General features: G+C 38.3%; 1 protein-coding gene across 4 annotated transcripts in view; it reads right to left on the minus strand.

The window, feature by feature from the left end:
* Positions 1-5,167: 5,167 nt before the first annotated feature.
* The window catches only part of ACBD5 (acyl-CoA binding domain containing 5), a 31,379-nt gene continuing 14,675 nt past the window's right edge, over positions 5,168-21,871 (minus strand). For all 4 annotated transcript variants that reach the window (XM_061435811.1, XM_061435810.1, XM_061435808.1 and 1 more), the window contains 7 exons: positions 21,507-21,710; positions 20,360-20,466; positions 19,145-19,412; positions 17,166-17,365; positions 15,801-15,845; positions 14,823-14,932; positions 5,168-7,009 (listed from right to left, as the gene is read on the minus strand). In XM_061435811.1, coding sequence (XP_061291795.1) covers positions 6,997-7,009; positions 14,823-14,932; positions 15,801-15,845; positions 17,166-17,365; positions 19,145-19,412; positions 20,360-20,466; positions 21,507-21,710 — 947 coding nt within the window. In that variant the 3' untranslated portion in view covers positions 5,168-6,996. The remainder of the gene's footprint in view (positions 7,010-14,822; positions 14,933-15,800; positions 15,846-17,165; positions 17,366-19,144; positions 19,413-20,359; positions 20,467-21,506; positions 21,711-21,871) is intronic.

Genomic DNA, 21,871 nt, shown 5'->3' on the forward strand with positions numbered 1-21,871 from the left:
GAGGAGGGCATGGCAACCCACTCCAGTATTCTTGCCTGGAGAATCCCATGGACAGAGGATCCTGATAGGCTACAGTCCATGGGGTCGCAAAGAGTCAGACATGACTGAAGTAACTTAGCACGCATGCAAACCTTTAAGACACCTGTCAAGATGTTCTGGGTTTAGATACTCATTAAGAAAAAACTTGAGACAGAACAAGAATGAAAAAAAAATGGAAGTGTTTTGGCAACTGTGTGGATGTGTGTGTCTTTAAAGAACACAGATTGCTCTGCCAGTAGAAATCTGTGCATCCATTACTGTGTATAATTTTTATTAATTAAAAATAATTTTCTCCCCACTTACACTAATTGTTAAACAAATACAGAAAATGCATTTACTTTGGTGTACCTCTGTCAGAATCAAAGAACACGAAGTACATAAATACCAAGTACAGACTCAAATAACACGTTAAGTACATTAAATGGTATTTAATAAATGATCACTATGGCGCTAAGTACCCTACTACTCAGAATATTTGTCTTAATTTGGGGTTTGGGAAATAGTCGCTGTATAAAACTCTGCTATTATTCTCCAAAACATCTTGAAGACCATTTTCAGGTCTGGTCACTCTTATTTGTCAGGAAGAACCATCTTATTTTTAACCAGTTCCAAACAGACTCAGAGTCCAAAAGACTGTGCAAATATTTACCGTTTCCACCTGGCCTCCTTTCAGTTAATACCATGCCAGCCGTGTGTGGGTCATTCTAACTGTGCAAAGTGGAAGGGTCAGGGCAATGTTTAAAGGAGGGAGACCGAACAGAAGGCTATTGGACCAGCCCATCTGGATTCAAGACAATTTTAGAGGTAGAATCAACAGGACTTACTGATGGATGGGATGAGAAGGGTGAAAGAATAGGAGTTCTGAGCCTGTTTATTACACAGCAGCATTGTAGCCGATACCTTTCTTGTACATACCAAGTTATGTGGAAAAAACACACTGCGAGCATCCAAAGAGAAGAAGGACTGGTAAGAGATAATAGAAGATACATCTATTGGTCTTGGAAAAAACATACTGCAAGCATCCAAAGAGAAAAAAGACTGGTAAGAGATAATAGAAGATACATCTATTGGTCTTGGAAAAAACATACTGCAAGCATCCAAAGAGAAAAAAGACTGGTAAGAGATAATAGAAGATACATCTATTGGTCTCTGCCTCTTATTCCCAGCACAGAGTTCCTAAAACCTTTTAATCTCCAAAGTGATAAGAACACCAGGAGCATTTTGTTGTTGTTGTTCTCATATTTGATCTTCGGCCGATTCCTCACCCAGGTCTCCTAGATCCCTTGGGATTTCCTGGGTGATAGCAGTGCCTTTTGTTCTAATGAGGTGACTCTGGGTGGGCTTCTGGATGGGGGGAGCAGAGGGTGGGGGGAGGGGGGTCACCAGAAAGACCCAGCCATGATTAGAAGCTTGGAATTTTCTGGGACTTCCCTGGAGGTCCAGTGGTTAAGACTCGGAGCTTCCACTGCAGGGGGCAAGGTTTTGATCCTTGGTTGGGGAACTAAGATCCTGCATGCAGAGCAGCTCTCTGAACCCTGTACTTGGGGGATTCTGATGGAGGCTTAGTCACATAGGCAATATCAAACATTAACTCTGTTTCCTTTCTCTAGAGAATGTAATTTTCTGCCCCACCCTGCATTCTCATTGATGAACACAAGGAGGCACTGGGAGAATGGTGCCCCTAGAGAGGCATGGAAGCTCCACACCACTTCCTGCAGCCCTTCCATCTACAGGTTCATCTGTATCTTTTACCACATCCTTTGGAAACAAAGTGATAAACGGTAAATTATTTACACATGAGCTGTGCAAAGGGAGGGGGAAAAAATAAAATCTTCCATTTTCAGTAGGTGGAAGTAAACAGATAATTCCCAAAACAGAAGTATCAAAAAGTAGCAGTTCACACATCTAGACCCTTGGAGCTAAGTTCCAAACAGCCAGAAGTGCTGAAAGTAGTTGCCTCCAGAGCAGAAATCTATGACACTTTTTAAGGGAGGGAACAGTAACCAGAGGATACTGAAACGACTAGCTATTGTTAAAAAGGAAAAAAAAAATTGGTACATTTGCACCAACATTACCAGTGCCTATCTCTGCAAAAGGGATTTGGATTTTTATGTAATATAGTGAAATAATAACCCAATTATTGGTGTAATATATTGATACATAAGATCTTATGGAAAAACTCAAATGAACTTTTTGGCCAACCCAATATTACTATCATCATGGTAGCTATCAGTTTAAAAGCATTTACTATATCCTGAACTATATCTTATCTATGTACTTTATGCATACATTAACCCTATGAGATATTTTCATCAACATTGTATAGCTAAGGAAGCGGAAACACAAGGTAAGGGACTTTCCATGACTGCACAGAATTTGAACCCAGACAGTCTGGCTTCAGGGCCTGCGCTCAGTCCTGACAATTGCAAGTCATCTACACTAGTCAGGACTCTGGTCCAAGTATCAGAAACCTAACTTAAACTGTCTTAAGTAAGAAGGCAAATTTATTAACCCATGTAAACAAAACTGTGTAAACCCTATGGGTAAACATAGGGATAGGGTTTTCAGAGTTAACTGGATTAATGGAGTTGAACTCAGTTTTCTGACTCTTGTTTAAGTTCCTAGGTCTAGATGTTAGCTTATTTAAGCCTTATTTAAATAAGGCTTATTTAGAAGTTGGTTATTTAAGGCTCCTCCAAGTGGCAAGATAGACATCCTCAGGGTCTCTCAGTTATAACCTTAGAGGCTGTAATTTAAAGAGAAAGAGAATGCAACAATGAGACAACCACTACACGCCTATCAGAATGGCTAAAATCCAAAACACCAACTCCCAGTGCTAGCAGAGATGTGGAGCAACAGGAACTCCCACTCACTACCGGTGGAAAGGCAAAATAGTACAGCCACTTTGGAAGACAGTGAAGTGAAAGTCACTCGGTCATCTTGCAACCCCATGGACTAGCCCGCCAGGCTCCTCTGTTCATGGAATTTTCCAGGCAAGAATACTGGAGTGGGTTGCCGTTTCCTACTCCATTTGGAAGACAGTTTGACGGTTTCTTACAAAATTAAGGGTGACTTTACCATGCAGTCCAGCAATGCTCTATTAGTATTCACCCAAGTGAGTTGAAAACTTATGAGCACACCAAAACCTACTCAGAGATGTTGACAGCAGCTTTATTCATGATTATTAAAATTTGGAAGCAACCAAGATGTCCTTTAGTACATGAATAAAGAAACTGGTACATCCAGACAATGTAATATTAATCAATGCTAAAAAGAGATGAATTACCTAAATCAGAAGGCAGTAAACTACAGCCCATGGGACAAATAGGGCCCCTTACTTGTTTCGTAAATAAAATTTTATTGAAACACAGCCATAAAAACAAAAATGAGCTATGAAGCTATGATATTACATGGAGGAAATGTAGATTGCAAAGTGAAAGAAGCCAGTCTGAAAGGGCTACATACTGTTATGACTCAAACTATGTAAGATTCTGGAAAAGCCTTTCTCTCCAAGCTCTGTGAAATAGATCCGGAGAATAACTCTTATTGCTTCACTGATGGTCATACAGCCCTCCCTGGGATTGTCACTGTGGTCAAGAGGAGAAGGAGATAGACAGGGGCCAGATCTGAGGGACATGCCCATTACTGTGGCTTGGGGTGGAGCAGAATTGCAGGGAGGAAGAGGAGAGTGATGTTTTATCAGCGGGGGGAATTTGTGCTGGGCAGGAAAAATGACAGTGGCTACACCTCACCTGTATTACGGATAAGTTTAAAAGTTGTTTGTTTCTTTGGAAAAAGGAAAGAACACTTATCATTTTTCAGCTTGAAAAACATGGTTCCATTGAAAAGGAGGATTAATGGAGAGAAAGACAAGATCAGGGTGAAAACAAGGAGAGAAAACAAGGACTAAGAAGTAGAAAAGAAAAGAGAATTTAGGACAGTATTAAAGGCCAAAAGACATGGCCTTTCCTGTGTATGGGCAAAACTTATAAAATTAGTATCTCTATAAACTAGAACAATTTTATTCTCAGACAAAGATATGAGACCCAGTTCTAGCCAAGAAGATGGTGAAGGGATGTCCTGTGAGACTTCCAGGAAAGTTACAAGTTTCTTTATTAGATAAGGATCTTTGCCTGCTGGTACTGTAGACATTGGACCGAGATGTACAGCAGTCATTTGGCAAACACAAAGAGAAGACCCACGCCCTAATGATGACAGCACAGAACAACAGACGGAACCTGTGTCCCTGAGGGCACTGCAGGAGCACATCACTAGCCCTGGACTTCCTAACTCCTTGTAGATGAGGAAAACAACTCAAGCTGCTGCAGTTAGGTTCCTATTACAGGCAACAGAACACTGATATCTTAAGGATTACAAACAGCTGTCATCACTTTTATCACTACCTGGAGAAGTTACGGAGAAGGCAATGGCACCCCACTCCAGTCCTCTTGCCTGAAAGTCCCATGGACAGAGGAGCCTGGTAGGCTGCAGTCCATGGGGTCGCTAAGAGTCGGACACAACTCAGCGCCTTCACTTTCATGCACTGGAGGAGGAAATGGCAACCCACTCCAGTGTTCTTGCCTGGAGAATCCCAGGGACGGGGGAGCCTGGTGGGCTGCCGTCTATGGGGTTGCACAGAGTCGGACACGACTGAAGTGACTTAGCAGCAGCAGCAGAGAAGTTACAAGTTATACATTTGTATTAAAAACACCATTTTCTACCTAAGACCAATTGTATGCATTTAAGATGGCTGATGAAGGCTGCACTGAGAGGCTGTGGGAAGCCACTGAGTTGGAATAAAAATTGAAACTTAAGATTTTCACATGATCAACAACACTTTCAACTAAATGAGTTAACCACCACCCCGTTTCTTTTTAATGATGTGTAATAGCATGGCTTTATTTTGAAAGAGGAACAATTACTTTCTCTGAATCCCTACTATTTATTCTTATTTAAGCCTTAGTATATAATCAACGCACTTCTAACAGTAACAAGAAATAAAAACCATAACAATTCTCATTAACCTTTTATTTTTAACTTAATTTTACAGTAAAGAAACAGAAAAGTATTATTATTAAAAAAATACCATAGCTGTCAATCTTAAATGAGATTCTTGTTAAACAAAGCAGTAACACTATGTCATGTAATTACATCTTTACTTGTATATACAAGAACAGTGTGCAAAGTGCTTTTCAAACTATAAAATAAGACTTTGGAATAGGATACAATTGGTTATCCCTAGGAGCTAGTTACCTCCAACTGCTTGTCACGAATCACAACTGCTTACATTCTTACTCTGCATCTTATTTCCTTATATACTAAGAGGAAAGCCACCATTTTCTGATACCAGATAGAGGGCTAATTTTTTAGAATAATTCCAGATCCACAGGTTTAAATTTTATTGTTACATATAATTCAGTTACTGGCTTCATTTTTTTCCCCTAAATAAATAGAGGACAGCTTTTTAAAAGCAAATAATCAGTAGATCCATTTAGACAGACACATTTTAATCAAGATGGGATTAAAAATTTTTAAAAAAACACCAAGTTACATGTAAGAAAAAATCAAGGGAAAAAACAGTCTTCAGAAAAGCAAATCATATTCTTTTTCTTCAGGTAAACAAAGAACCACCCTCTATACTAGGGACAGATTACTTTCTCTCTTATCAAAAACACTCTGAACACATGATGCTAAAGCCAACATCACACATACCAAGAATATTTAAAAATCATTTGATACTAAGCCTTTGAATCAGAGAAATCTTGGAAGTATAAGTAAGGTACATCTACATGAGCAGGGAGTTTCAGAAGGTATACAGGAAGGACAATTCCCAAGAAAGCCTTCAAGAATCTAAGTTACAGTCTTCTTCTTAATCTGTAGGTGGGGGGTTGGGGAGAGACACTTAAATTTACACTAGTTGGGTGTGTCTTATTCAAATAGAAGCTTATGGCCTGCTAGCTTGCAAAGCCCTCCAACACCCCTTGAGAAATAGGTACGTCTCCAATATTATACCCCGAAGAAAAACTGAGGCACTAAGAGGTTAAGAGTCCGGTCTGTGTGGTTTATACCAGTTGCAGAAAAGTGATTTTTCATGTGTTTCCTTTTGACCTTTGTAAAAACAGTATAAATAAGTTTTCATTTTATATTTCAAAGCACCCTATGAAGCAGAAACAAGATATTCTCAGTTAAAGGAAAATGATTACAAAGGAATCCATGTATATAACTGAATACAAATCTTATTAATGATCTGCAGACTCAGAACACACTGACAAACCTACTTTAAGCCCACTCTTCATCATTTCCATTAGCCGGTAAGGTCTATTCTGTGAATCATTTGTAAAAATGAAGCCTAGTACACAGGGCTCTGCTTTGTCATGATGCCTGAACACTGAAGTCAGAGCTGTGCATGCCCAAGTGGGATCTTGAGCAGCCCACAGAGTGGATGTGGAGAAGATTCTTCCAGTCTTTTTCTAGTAAACTGCATGGCGGTTCAGTGACTTAAAAAGACGGTTGATTTATTAGTTGAAATTCACTCCTGGTTTGCATACTTTCTCCTATTTAATTTAGAAAGTTAAAAATACCCAGTTATAAATCTGTTCTCATCATCACAACTATACCTGGGAAAAGCAGCTTATCATTCTCTATGGGAGATAATCAGGTAAACATGTTACCAAACAGTAATTAATAATTTAATGTCCTTCGAAGTCAAGGCTAGGGGAAATCTATGCTACTTATCACCTAGTTGAGATTGATTATTCAAGTATCAGCAATATTAGTCCTTAAAATGTTTATCATTTGTGTAGTGCAAAATATATATATATATATGTACACAAACCAAACTACTGGACAACAAAAATGTAATCATCACAAACTAGGATTTTCGTGTAAGCTCCACAATTGGTATCATCCCGAGGTAATCCAGGGCCAGTAGATTTCTTCAACAAAATGTCATTTTCTTTAGTTCAATTTTCTTTGAAAAGAGGAAAATAAACAAGGTCTTATGAGTATAAACACAACCTGAATATGAGACACATCCATACCAAACAATTTGCTGAATGGTAGGTAACATAATAATAATACTCAAATTCAAAATAAGACCATGAAATTACAAATGATTCTTATGCAGTTACTTCATGTCACTTAGAGCGCAACAGGAAAGATCCACCTGCAAGTGATGACATTACCAACTTACAGTTTCCAACAAACAATTTAAATGCACCTTCCCTGGGAGAGAGGTTCAAGAGGGAGGAGACATAGGCTGATTCATGTTGATATTTGGCAGAAACCAACACAGTATTGGAAAGCAATTATACTTCAATTAAAAATAAATTTAATAAATAAATGTACACTCCTCTTATGGCTTCTAGAATCTCATCTAGTTGGCTATTCCACAGTTCAGACTTTTGCAAATTATTTCATAATTTTATCAAAATGGAAAAGTTCTGAAACAAAAAACTTACTAAAACAACAAAAGTTTGCTAGATGCACAACCTGAACTGTTCATTTAATCAACACATATTATGTATCTGATACTTTCTAGGCACTGTGCCAGTGACTGAGGATCACCCATCCATAAGGCAGGCTCTCAGCCCTCAAAAAGCTGTTTAATTGATGGGATGGGGTGGAAAGGACATGTGAACCAACAACTCAGATACGTACAATGTGACAGTTTTACTAATAGCAGGGTCAGTTACCAGGGAAGGATAAACTTGTGAGCACAAGATAACAATCACATGTGATCTGAATTCTGGGAAAGGACCCACAGCTGTAAAACTTCTAAACAGTCCTCAGCATTGCAGAGGCCAAAATGCCTGAAACTGTCATTACACATTGATTCCTCTCCTCTGTAGAAGGGCTTCCCTCATTCACATGGCAAAGAATCTGCCTACAATTCAGGAGACCCAGGTTCAATCCTAGGGTCGGGAAGATCCTCTGGAGAAGGAAATAACTACCCACTTCAGCAGTCTAGGCTGGAGATTCCAACGGACAGAGAAGCCTGGCAGGCTACAGTCCATGGGGTTGCAAGAGCCAGACATGACTTGGTGACTACACCACCACCTTTGTAGAAATAATCTTAGGCAATGCCTTGGCAAGGATGACCTTGTACATAACTAGACATTCTTTATCCTCTGAAGAAATCTTATGTACATCTGGGTGTGACATTTTAAATAATCAGATGGATTTTCACATAACAGGAGAAGATTACTCATGGCATGAAGGAAAAAAAACCCTGGAGGAACAGAATCATGGGTGGTTGTAAAGACTGCCTGAGTGAGGTGTTAGCAGAAATGCTGACAGGGAGGTGCCTGAACTCACGTGATGCAGATTGCCATACAAGGTCTTCTAAAGATTTACCAAAAAGCACATGACTTGATGTATGAAACCCCCAATCTTCAACTGTAATAGGGTAATAGACATAAGTCACTATTACTATCTTCAGAATTTGGGGATTTTTTTCAGGCACTTATAAACTTTCTCTCCTTTTATAAAAAATTAACTTGCATAATGGAGGGTATAGGGGGTTAGAGAAGTTACAGAAAATAACAGAAAAGAAAGCAGGAATAGCATCCTGCCTTCCCCCAGCCCACTGAACTCTGCTCTGTCAGGAATGCTGAGATGTTTCTGTGCCCCAGAAACCTAGGCGTGACTTTTGTAAAACACTTATTTATTTTTAATTAATTAAAAATATGCTTGCTTCAAAGTACAGGCTATCACAATTAAGCTAATATCACAATAAAGTGAGACAAGCAAATTTTCAGGTTTCCCAGTGCATAGTTTACACTCTACTGTAGTCTACTAAGTCTGCAATAGCATTATGTTTAAAAATACCTGTACATTCCTTCAATTAAAAATTGTGAAGTCAGTAAGTCATGTCTGACTGTGCAATCATACGGTCTGCAGCACACCAGGCCTCCCTGTCCTTCACTATCTCCTGGAGTTTCCTCAAACTCATGTCCATTGAGTCAGTGATGCTATCCAACCATCTCATCCTCTGTCGTCCCCTTCTCCTCCTGCCCTCAGTCTTTACCGGCATCAGGGTCTATTCCAATGAGTCAGTTCTTCACATCAGGTGGCCAAAGTATTGGAGCTTCAGCATCAGTCCTTCCAGTGAATATTCAGGGTTGATTTCCTCTAGGATTGACTGATTTGATCTCTTTGCTGTCCAGGAACTCTCAAAGAGTCTTCTCCAGCACCACAATTCAAAAGCATCAATTCTTTGGCACTCAGCCTTTTTTATGGTCCAACTCTTAAATCCATACATGACTACTGGAGAAACCATAGCTCTGACTATTGGACCTTTGTTGGCAAAGTCATCTTTGCTTTTTAATATGCTGTCTAGGTTTGCCATAGACAAACCTTTTCTACCAAAAATGCTTTATTGCTAAAAAATGCTAACCATCATCTGAACCTTCAACAAGTCATAGGAATAACATCAAACATCACTAATCACAGATCACCATAACTGATTAAAAAAATAATGAAAAAGCCTGAGATATTTCAAGAATTACCAAATAAGACCAAGAGACATGAAGTGAACAGATACTGGGAAAATGGTGCTGATAGCCTTACAACAGGGGTGTCACAAAACTTCAGAGTTTACAAACTAGAATATGTGCAAACTGCAAAAAAAAAAGGAGAAAAGGTCTGCTTGTAACATTTTAAGACTAGTCTTGTGGACTTAAAACGTCTGTTTTCAGTGATTTCCCTGGCGATCCCGTGGTTAGGGCTCAGTACTTTCACTGACGTGGCCTGGGTTTGATCCGTGGTCAGGGAACTAAGATCCCACAAGCCATGTGGTTTGGTCAAAAAAGAAAGGTCTGCTATCAGTACTTTAGACTTAAGTCATGGACAACTCTAATAGCAGAATGACCAGGTTAGGTATCTGAGGGAATATGGTACCACAGGAAGTACCATCTTAGGAGGCTGGCTGTTCGGGGCCTAATTTTGAACAGGGCTACAGATGTTACTCTTCATAGCATGCAGAAAGAATGTTTTTCAGATACCCTGCAGATTGATATAGGATCTCATTTACTTTTATCATTTTTTAATGTAAGCTATTATATATAGAATGGATAAACACCAAGGTCCTACTGTATAGCACAGAGAACTATTTTCAATATTCTATAACAAAACATAATGGAAAATAATATAAAATGTATATGTATATGTATAATTGAATTACTTTGCTATATAGCGGAATTAACACTAAATCAACTATAAAAAATGTACATTCTTCTATACTGGGGGGAAAAAAATCAAGCAGTGGACCTTAAGTATTACTTTCCATGTAAAAAAAAATTTTTTTTAAAGCTTAACACAAATAGATAAGCAGTTACTTTACATGTGTATAGGATTATCTCAGTGTATGCTTGCATCCAGATGCATATATATATACGTTAAATAAAATCAAAGCCTATCCATGTCACATGGTATTTCAGCTGCTCTACCAAGAGTGGGCATTTAACCATGTATTCAGCACATATTTACTGAAAGCCAGATACGTGCCAGACACTGTGCCAGAGCATGACATACAGAATGGGCCCTCTCCTGGCCACACTTTTCCCATCCTAAGACGATTTTTAGATCTTTGTCTTCATCGCTAACACGGACCTGTCTCCTCCAAACCAAGCACACTGTTCTCTAATCTTCTTTCCTATGACACTAAAAACCTGATAAACACTGCCAGATTCAGTTCAGTTCAGTTCAGTTGCTTAGTCATGTCCGACTCTTTGCAACCCCATGGACTACAGCATGCCAGGCTTCCTTGTCCATCAACAACTCCCGGAGTTTACTCAAACTCATGTCCATTGAGTCGGTGATGCCATCTAGCCATCTCATCCTCTGTCGTCCCCTTCTCCTCCTGCCTTCAATCTTTCCCAGCATCAGGGTCTTTTCAAATGAGTCAGTTCTTCACATCAGGTAGCCAAAGTATTGGGAGTTTCAGCTTCAGCATCAGTCCTTCCAATAAGTATTCGGGACTGATTTCCTTTAGGATGGACTGCTTGGATCTCCTTGCAGTCCAAGGGACTCTCAGCACCACAGTTGAAAAGTATCAATTCTTCAGCACTCAGCTTTCTTTATAGTCCAACTCTCAAATCCATACATGACTACTGGAAAAACCATAGTTTTGACTAGATGGACCTTTGTTGGCAAAGTAATGTCTCTGCTTTTGAATATGCTAGGTTGGTCTAACTTTTCTTCTAAGGATCAAGTGTCTTAATTTCATGGCTGTAGTCACCATCTGCAGTGATTTTGGAGCCCCAAAAAATAAAGTCTGCCACTGTTTCCCAATCTATTTGCCATGAAGTGATGGGACAGGATGCCATAATCTTCATTTTCTGAATGTTGAGTTTGAAGCCAACTTTTTCACTCTCTTTCACTTTCATCAAGAGGCTCTTTAGTTTTTCTTTGCTTTCTGCCATAAAGGTGGTATCATCTGCATATCTGAGGTTACTGATATTTCTCCTGGCAGTATTGATTCCTGCTTGTGCTTCATCCAGCCCAGCATTTTTCATGATGTACTCTGCATGTAAGTTAAATAAACAGGGTGACGATATACAGCCTTGACATACTCCTTTCCCGATTTGGAACCAGTCTGTTTTCCATGTCCAGTTCTAATTGTTGCTTCTTGACCTGTATACAGATTTCTCAGGAGGCAGGTCAGGTGGTCTGGTATCCCCATCTCTTTAAGAATTATCCAGTTTGTTGTGATCCATGCAATCAAAGGCTTTGGCATAGTCAATAAAGCAGAAGTAGATGTTTTTCTGGATCTCTCTTGTTTTTTCAGTGATCCAATGGATGTTGGCAATTTGATCTCTGGTTCTTCTGTCTTTTCTAAATCTTACTTGAACATCTGGAAGTTCACGGTTCATGTACTGTTGAAGCTTGGCTTGGAGAATTTTGAGCATTATTTTATTAGTGTGTGAGATGAGTGCAACTGTGCAGTAGTTTGAACACTCTGGCATTGCCTTTTTTTAGGATTGGAATGAAAACTGCCAGATTAAAACATGCCTAAAGCCCCTCAGACAGCATATTAAAAAGCAGAGACATTATTCTGTCAACAAAGGTCTGTCTAGTCAAGGCTATGGTTTTTCCAGTGGTCATGTATGGATGTGAGAGTTGGAAATGAAACTGAAAATGAAGATTATGGCATCGGGTCCCATCAGAAAGCTGAGCACTGAAGAATTGATACTTTTGAACTGTGGTGTTGGAGAAGACTCTTGACAGTCCCTTGGACTGCAAGGAGATCCAACCAGTCCATCCTAAAGGAGATCAGTCCTGGGTGTTCATTGGTAGGACTGATGTTGAAGCTGAAACTCCAATAATTTGGCCACCTGATGTGAAGAGCAGACTCACTGGAAAAGACCCCGATGCTGGGAAAGATTGAAGGCAGGAGAAGGGGACGACAGAGGATGAGATGGTTGGATGGCATCACCGACTCAACAGACATGGGTTTAGATGGACTCCGGGAGTTGGTGATGGACAGGGAGGCCTGGCGTGCTGCGGTTCATGGGGTCGCAAAGAGTCGGATACGACTGAGCGACTGAACTGAACTGAACTGAAAGCCCCTCAAAGCCAAACCTTTATTTCTTATTCAAACATGGCTCCACCTCCAACCCCGGTTGGTTTGTTACATGTGTAACCAAACAATACATAAAAACACCATCTCATCAAAATGCAATTGCACAGCACTAAATAATTTACAACTTGGAAGGACTAAACACCCAGGATACACTGAAAACTGGATACAGATTCAATAATAATAAAACAGAAAATTAAAAACAGAGCAAAGTTTTCCCATTCAGAGACATCTGTCAACAGACAGAAGGCATACTTAGGACTGTTATATACTTTCACTAGTGAGGAACATTAAAAAATAATAATCATTTTAGAAAAACTGTAATTTTCAAAGACTAAGTACAGTTTGTTTTTTCAGTTTTTAATAAAGTGACAAGCTGCTTCAACCTTAAGTGTGAAATAATACTGAAGTAATAAGCTTTATGTTTTTTTGTCCTGTGCCCAGTTTCTCTATTCTCCAGTCCCCAACTTTCAACAAAGGAAAACATGAAAAAGAATTCTTGAATGCACTACAAAATATATACACACTTTCCATTAGCACCACTGTTCCCAGCTGCTTAAATTCAGCATAACCACCTACTGAAAAACAGTTTGGCTCTTTTTTCCTCCTGTTATCAGGGATGTTAGCATTTAAAACACTATATAGCAACCAACCATCACAGTAGAAACATCAATTGTGTGGGAAAAGAAAGGATTTAAACTACGGTCTATATCTTAACAGCTGAAATAACACATATACAGATGGCTTAGAAAGGGGTAAATGACACTGAGAAAGCAGCTTAGGCTTCTGAAATCCCACCTAAGTTTCTGTAAGTCAGCAACTATATTCCAAGAACACTAATGTATCAGAAAACTTACTGAGTTCATTTATAAAGATAAATCAAACTGTCATAACATAAGCAGAGAACAAAGAAGACTAAACTGAGGTCATGTGCGTTTTCAGTTTCTCTACTATGAAGTACTCTCACTAGAGCACTTAAGAGTAGTAAGCCAGTTACCCCTGTTATGTAAGAGAAGGGTAAATATTTGGTTTTTGCTTTTGTTATCATGTGCAGTAATTAGAAACGTCAGTTCTTTGATAGAGATATAACAGACATACAATTATTTAAATTTGTAGGTTTTTTAAAAAATGTGTTTCTACTGCACATGCATAAGAGAACACGTAAAATCTTACCACCAAACACCCCCTGTCTTTTCCCCATCGGTTCTGACCTAATGAGAAATGGTGACAAAACAACAAAAACATAATCAATGAGGCCAAGAATGACCAACATTTGTCCCTCTGCCCATCCAGGGAAAATAATTCAGTTTATGTAGTGTCTCAAAAAATTGCTCTGAAGATTTTCTTGAACCCAATAGTTTTGGCCTCACGTTACTCCTCATCTAGACAACCTCAGAGTACTTGCCAATGATTCTATTATTTTCCGTCTTATCTGAATTACTTCCTGGCATCCAATCTGGAATTCTGGTTCTCAAATTAGAATAAGCCCTACTTCTGGAGACAGTCCACCACCAGGGTGAACATTTTCTAAAGTGCCAGTGTCTATATTTCTAAGGTACAGAAAATGAATGCAGGCATTTTTCATCTGTTGTCCTTTAATATTAGCAAAGGGCCCAAAATAAACATCAGATGTTAAGAACATTATTTCTCCATAAAACTTATGCCTGTAATCAATCATTTTCTTGTTGCATGAATCAAAAGTGCGCAAATTCTTTAGATGCTCTCAAGTGAAAAAATTTTAATCTAACAAGTGTCTAGCAACCCACCAGATATCATTACCAAGGTAGTCGCAGTCTCAGATCAGTACAGGATGTTCAGTATGACAATCCATCTGTAAGATGGACCTATTTCCCTGACTACTGCTGAAAGCTCTGCCTGCTGTAGAAGAGTTTGCATACCACTTAGAATACATACTGTGTAGAATTATATACCAGTGTGTAAACTGGTAATATAAACAGGCTTCCCTGGTGGCTAAGACAGTGAAGAATCCACCTGCAATGCAGGAGACCCAGGCTCGATCCCTGGGGCACAGAGATCCCCTGGAGGAGGAAATGGCAACCCACTCCAGTATTCTTGCCTGGAGAGTTCAATAGACAGAGGAGTCTGGTGGGCTACAGTCAATGGGGACGCAAAGAGTTGAACATGACTGAGTGATTAATACTTTCACTTTTTTCACTTTACAATTATAAAACTATCATATTACCTTCTCCTTCTTTGGTAATATAAATGCACCAACCACTGAGCAATAAAAGGCCATATGATAGCGAAGGTTAATGCACCAGGAGACATCTCGAAGGGCCACCAAGATGGTCTCTGAGAAAATAAAATAAGCTGGTCACCAATCTGTTACATGTATAAACTTAAAAACACATCTAGTTCATAATTTTTAAAATATACAATAAAAGATTTCATTCCTCCTAGAGGGAGGGAGAAGGCAATGGCACCCCACTCCAGTACTCTTGCCTGTAAAATCCCACGGGCAGAGGAGCCTGGTAGGCTGCAGTCCATGGGGTCGCTAAGAGTCAAACACGACTGACTGACTTCACTTTCACTTTCCACTTTCATGAATTGGAGAAGGAAATGGCAACCCACTCCAGTGTTCTTGCCTGGAGAATCCCAGGGACAGGGGAGCCTGGTGGGCTGCCGTCTATGGGGTCGCACAGAGTCGGACACGACTGAAGCGACTTAGCAGCAGAGGGAGGGAGATAATTTTAGAGCATAATTCATGTAGACTCTCAGAAGTCCTTCAGACTGACAAGACAAACATAGATATATAATTTTTTAAATCTTCTACTTTGTATAGTAGTGTAGCCAATGATTCAGCCATACATATACATGTATCCATTCTCCCCCAAACTCCCCTCCCATCCAGACTGCTACATAACATTGAGCAGAGTTCCCTGTGCTATACAGTAGGTCCTTGTTGGTTACCCATTTTAAATATAGCAGTGTGTACATGTCCATCTCAAACTCTCCCTTCCCCCCACCCTTCCCCCACAGCGACCAGAAGTTTGTTCTCCAAGTCTATGATTCTCTTTCTGTTTTAAAACAAATATATTTTAAACCTCAAAGTTCAAAATGGTAAATATTATTTTGAAAACTTTAAGAGTATCATATAATCTATATTTATTGTAACCTGTTTGAAACCCTGGTGCTTAGCTTTAAGAAAAGAATTTCTTACCGGTGAAGTGGGCTGATTACTGGTCTGTAATGCTGATGATTTTGCCTATAAATACAAACAAACAGTGATTTAGCTTTGACAGAAAGAAAAAATACAGTACTTTTTTCCTATTTCCTGTCTTTTAAAAGAAGCCTGAAATATTAGTTTATTGTCAATTTTTCTGCTAATTATGATTATCCTGAAACTCACAGTAACCAGATTAAAAGTCCCTAAAGTTGCCAGCCAAATAGTTATCTTTGGCATTTTATGTTTTATAGTAGTTCAAATATAAAATTATCAAAATAAAACCTTAAATTAATGAGCCATTACTTCTTTTACATTCTTTTTAAATTACCTACTCAACATTTCTTAATTCCTTAAATTCCACATAAACTACCAACTTACAAACATTCGAGGAGAACTGCAGCCCTGATCATTAAGAATGCAAAAATGTAAAGATCAAGTGAACAATATCCAAGTATTTGTTTTGGAAATTCATGATCAGCTATAGCAAACCACAGTGGAGGTCAAATTATAATTTTTCCTTTCTCTCTGCTTAGAAGTTTTCATCTTAAAAATAATTTACATTAAAGTATGGGGAAGTTAGTATATTAACCCTAGAGCATTTTAAAAAGAGGTCAAAATAGAGGACCATGCTTACTATAAAACGATGACACTTCAATGATGGACTCTAGGACATTAGCTACAGTCTCTGTTAGTGCCTAAAACTGTACTATTCAACAATTCTTATTCTCCTGTTCTTCTTCTTCCTACTTCCAACATGGTACTCCTAATTTTATAGACTGAAAATTTCCTATTACTTTAAGTGGTATTTGGCTTTTGGCACAGTCTTTTCTGAAATAATATTTTCAAAAGTGGATCCTTTTAAAAATCATTAATCTCCACTGATGTGTGTAAATCAGATTTCTTTTTTAATCTAACAGCAAATAATTACTGTGCCCCCTACTTGGAATGAGGCTGCATGCTTAAGCAGCAGTAAATAAAATAGTTCCTACAATCATGGTGTTTAATAGCCTAACAGGAACGAGATATTAAACACACAGTACCAAAAAAATCACACATTCAACATTGAAAAACCATTTTGTAAAACTGTTACTGTGTACCATTTTATGCTTCCAGAATCTCTTTCTTAGCAAAACCATTCAAATCAGTGTGTTTGAATATTTTTCTCAGTGTGTTTGAATACACCTCTTGATAAAACATCATCTGAGCCCTGTTCCCTAAAAATAGATTCTTACTTAGCTGCTAAAATAAGGTTTGGGTATCATTTGTGTGGTCCATTTAAATCAGATTAACGCAGATTGCAGCTGCACACTGTTTGACAGGATCAACAACAGATAAGACAAGACAAATGCAGAAGCCCACCTGTGATGCCGCCAGCATCTCCAGTTTGTGGAGTCTCTGGAGGACGTTCTGCATGTCCTCCTGCAGGCGCATGAGCACAAGCGCGATCTGCTCGTTCAGGCTGCCCCTTGAGCCTCTGTCCGAACCCCAGCGTTCCCCATCACCTCCACTTCCCACTTGCCGACCCTTGCTTCCTTCACTCAAATGCTGCATCCTGTGCCCTATTTTAAGAGACCAAAATAAATTACTTTTTGGCTCAGTGGTAAAGAATCCACCTGCCAATGCAAGACACACAGATTTGATCCCTGGGTCGAGAGGATCCCCTGGAGCAGGAAATAGCAACCCACTCCCGTATTCTTGCCTGGGAAATTCCATGGACAGAGGGGCCTGGTGGGCTACAGTCCATGGGGTTGCAAAAGAGGGACATGACTTAGCACCTAAACAACAACAACAATCATATTTATAAAAGTAGAAATGGTGGGGTTTGGGTTTTGTTTTGTTTTTTTCATTTTTCCTGTTTCTTTGAGATCTAAATTTCCAAAGTGGAGTGGAAGCAATAATAAAGTACACAAAATAAACTACTAAAATCAAAGAAGTTGACATAGGTGGAAACTTCCATTTATACTTACTGTTTTTTTGCTAAGGTTTTATAATGTACCTAATAAATTAGTACACAACTCAATGTATATAATATATAAATAATATACATATTTGGGTACATTCTTAAGAATTATTTACTAATATAGTAACAAGATTGAAAAATATGAAAACTGTTTCTTTTAGAGTACTGAGAGCTACATCAAATAGCCATGTTTTCTTATTTGGTCATTGTAAGCCTCCCAAAGGTTTTTAACTGATTTTTCTTATAAATGCCATCATAGTTAGACATATGGAAATCTCACTACTATTAACACATGGTTATCTATCCATCCATTTTTTCCCAACACATATATTTACAGAATTGGCATTACCCCTTATACGTAATTTTGTGTACTACTTGTTAAAAGATATTATGAATATTTGTGTGTTCATAACAAATTTTATTTTAAATAATAAAATTTTATTCCAGTCCCAATAACACTGAAATGGCTACGTGAATTCATTTGTAAGACAAAGAAGTAATTTACTCAATTATTCTCCACTTTTGGATAGTTAGGATGACTCCAAATTTTTACGATTACAAATAACATTGCAATGAATATTTTTGTATATAAATAAATTCTTGTCCAAATTTCTGTTGATTTCTTTAGGTCAGACAAATTCAAAGAAGAATTTCTGGATGAAAGGATAACAACTCTGTTGTGGTTTTTAATAAATGTTGCCAAGTTATTTTTCAGAAAGACTGAAACTTTTGTTTGTTTGGTTTTTTTTTCGGCTGAGCTGCATTGGGAATCCTAGTTTCCCAATCAGGAATCAAACCCATGCCGCCTTACACGGGGAATGCAGAGTCCTAACCACTGAATTGCCAGGGAAGTCCAAAACAGTTTTATATTGCAGTGTGTAAAAGGTACTACTGTGTTACCTTACCCTTGCAGAAATGGGATATCACAAGTTTTATATGTTTGCTTGTATAATGTGTAAGTTTTCAACATTATAAGGGAATTCCCTGGCAGTCCAAGGGATGAGACTCCATGCTTCCACTGCAGAGGGCAGGGGTTCAGTTCCTGATTGGGAAATAAGATCCTGTATGCTGCATGGCATGGCCAAAAGACAAAAATAAAAAAAGAAGTGACAGGACACACATTTGGCTACCTTAAAGAAGTATATAAAAGATGTGGAAATAGATATGTTTTCCCCCATATCTTCAAAGAATACAGTGTTATGCCCTGTACAGTCAAAGGAGAGAACCAGACATAAAGGAAAATGGTCAGATGTTCTGAGGATAACTCTCAACACTCCCTTTGCCAAGGGACAGTCGTGGTGCCTCTCCTATCGAGAACCTCTCCATTTCATTAATTCCTTTATAAAGGCAGTGAGAACAAAAAACAAGTACCACCTACCTCTCCCTCTCCTAATGTTAGAGAACTCCTCATTTTCTCCAGCCCGTTTCTCGCGGTGCGGGGCTCCACTGTTACTCCCGCCGTCCTCTCCCCCACGCTTTACTTCACCTTTGCCTTCAACCGCTGCGCCCTGCATGTCCTCAGGGCTGCCGTTCCCAGGAAGTCCTTGAACAGCTTCAGGAAAACCAGAACTTTCCAACGGTTGACTGGGATTACCACCCAAGTAATAGGAAAATGGTCCATTGTTTGATATAAAGCCGTCTAAAGACTACAAATGGAAAACAGTTATACATCACCAAGTTCTTATGACAACTGAAGAATTACTGGCTTTATAAAGTGGGGTTTTTTTTTAATATTATCATAGAAAATATTATTTTTCTAAAAAATGTCAACTCATTTTCTGCCTCCCATCTGCAGGGAAGAAATGGGATGGAGATGATTCATCTATGAGCAAAGAACTGAGATACTTGGCAATGAACTGTTCTCATGAGTCATTCATCCAAGAAACATTTAAATACCTAGAGTTAATGTGTTCAAAAAGCACTGTGACAACATTGTAAATCAATTATACCTCAATAAAGTTAAAAATAATGAATTAATGAAGTTAAAAATTAATAAATTGAAAATAATTTTAGAAGGAACTGTGTTAGAATATGGGTGAGGAAGACTGGGGGGTGGGATATATAAACAACAAGCATAAATACAACTGTCAAAACCACCTTAGCTGTTACCAGGAAAAGTTGTCAAAAAGGAAAAATAAAATTCAGGTACTTTAATGGTTTTTCCAAAGTTCGCTTTCAATACCAAATCTTAATTAACTGACATTTTAAAAAGTATTTCCACTCAAAATTTTAGTCTAATACGTCAACATGAAGAACAGATTTATTTAAGTTATTCAATCTTCTTGACTGTTAATGTCTCAGACATAGCATAAGGACTAGCATAAGGAATTCACCTTCTGACTCCCATCTCACCTCTCTCAGAATATTTATAAATGTAAATACATTATAAATTATAATATTTAAATATTTTGAATAGTCAGAAATTTTATATATTTTTAAACTCACAAAAAAACAAAATATAAATGTTTAAACATTTTACAGGTATGTTTTCAAAGTGGTGAAAAGCATACACATCTGTTATTAGCAGAAGTTATGCATGGAATTTGAATATATCACTTTGAAAACTTACCAATTAAAAAAATGTTATTTTTACCTCTTCTTGCCCAAATTGCTCCATGGAATCACAGTAAACTTCACTGTCTGAATCACTTGTCAAATGCTGAATTCCTGAAATATCTTCAACATGATCACTGTTTACATCTAAATATAAACAAATGTCCAGGTAGAATAGTTATTCTCTAATTGAAGAAAAATGCATTTCATTTTCAAAACTTATTGGCTCTATATTATTTTCATATTGGGATAGAAATATGAAAGTTGATTTATTTTAACTTACCAAAAATTTAAATTCAATCTAATTTTATGTAAAAAGATTACAAAGTATTTTATCATGGAATTTTACAAAGACACTGTCCAGATCAAGCTCATAAAAACCTAATAACACGTAAGAAAAAAACTGACTACCTGCTAGGGCCCTAAATCTGGGATGCAACCATGCATATTTGGTTGTTATATTAAGAAATGGTATTTCTTGGTTTCTTGAGTGAACTGCAGCAATGTCAATAATTCACTGTATACATGCCGCTGCTGCTGCTGCTGCTAAGTCGCTTCAGTCGTGTCCGACTCTGTGCGACCCCATAGACGGCAGCCCACCAGGCTCCCCCGTCCCTGGGATTCTCAAGGCAAGAATACCGGAGTGGGTTGCCATTTCCTTCTCCAATGCATGAAAGTGAAAAGTGAAAGTGAAGTCGCTCAGTCGTGTCCGACTTAGCGACCCCATGGCCGGCAGCCTACCAGGCTCCTCCGTCCATGGGGTTTTCCAGGCAAGAGTACGGGAGTGGGTTGCCATTGCCTTCTCCGACTGTATACATACTATATGCTCATCCCTAGAGCCCTAACTTATGAAAAGACTGTAACTTACCTTGCCGACTTGAGAACAAAAGTGTCATAAAATTAGAGTATGAGTTAAAAGAAACATCAGTAATAAAAGCAAAAATTTCCAAGATTTTAGTTTAAAATGCCATATAAAAACACAATAAAAAATGTCTCAAGAAAAATGTAAGCCCCAGCCCTAATTCAGTCTTTCAAAGAGATAACCCTTATAACAGTAATAAACCCTAAGATGTTATTCATAAGAGGTTTTTTAAAATTCTCAGCTACTCCTAAATATCTTAAAATTACTAAGAGTATTTTATTCATAAGCAAGAAGCCAGAGAAACAAATTTTGATGGGGACAGTACCTTGGTGAACGAAGACAACAGTTTTTCCAGTTTGCTCCAAGTTTTCATCTACAGATTTTACTTCCTCAGTGCATCGGCCATTCAGGGAAGGACTGGTATGAATGCTATTCTGTACGCCCTGCACAAAGCTGTCTTTATCATAGCCATTAGTGACAATGATTTCCAAATTCTTATGGTCTGCAGATTTCTTCATCATTTTCTTATCTGTCATGTAAAAAGGGAGAGATTCATAAAAGTTAACTGTAGGAAAACTTCTATACACTATGTTCTAATATTGGGTAGTCATTCCCCTAGCCTAAGATAATCCTTTGGAAGGGCTTCCTACTTGGATCAGGGAGATAGGGTGCTCTTTGAAAATGGGTTAA

The sequence above is a fragment of the Bos javanicus genome, chromosome 13 (genome assembly GCF_032452875.1).
Source record: "Bos javanicus breed banteng chromosome 13, ARS-OSU_banteng_1.0, whole genome shotgun sequence".
Lineage (NCBI taxonomy): Eukaryota > Metazoa > Chordata > Mammalia > Artiodactyla > Bovidae > Bos > Bos javanicus.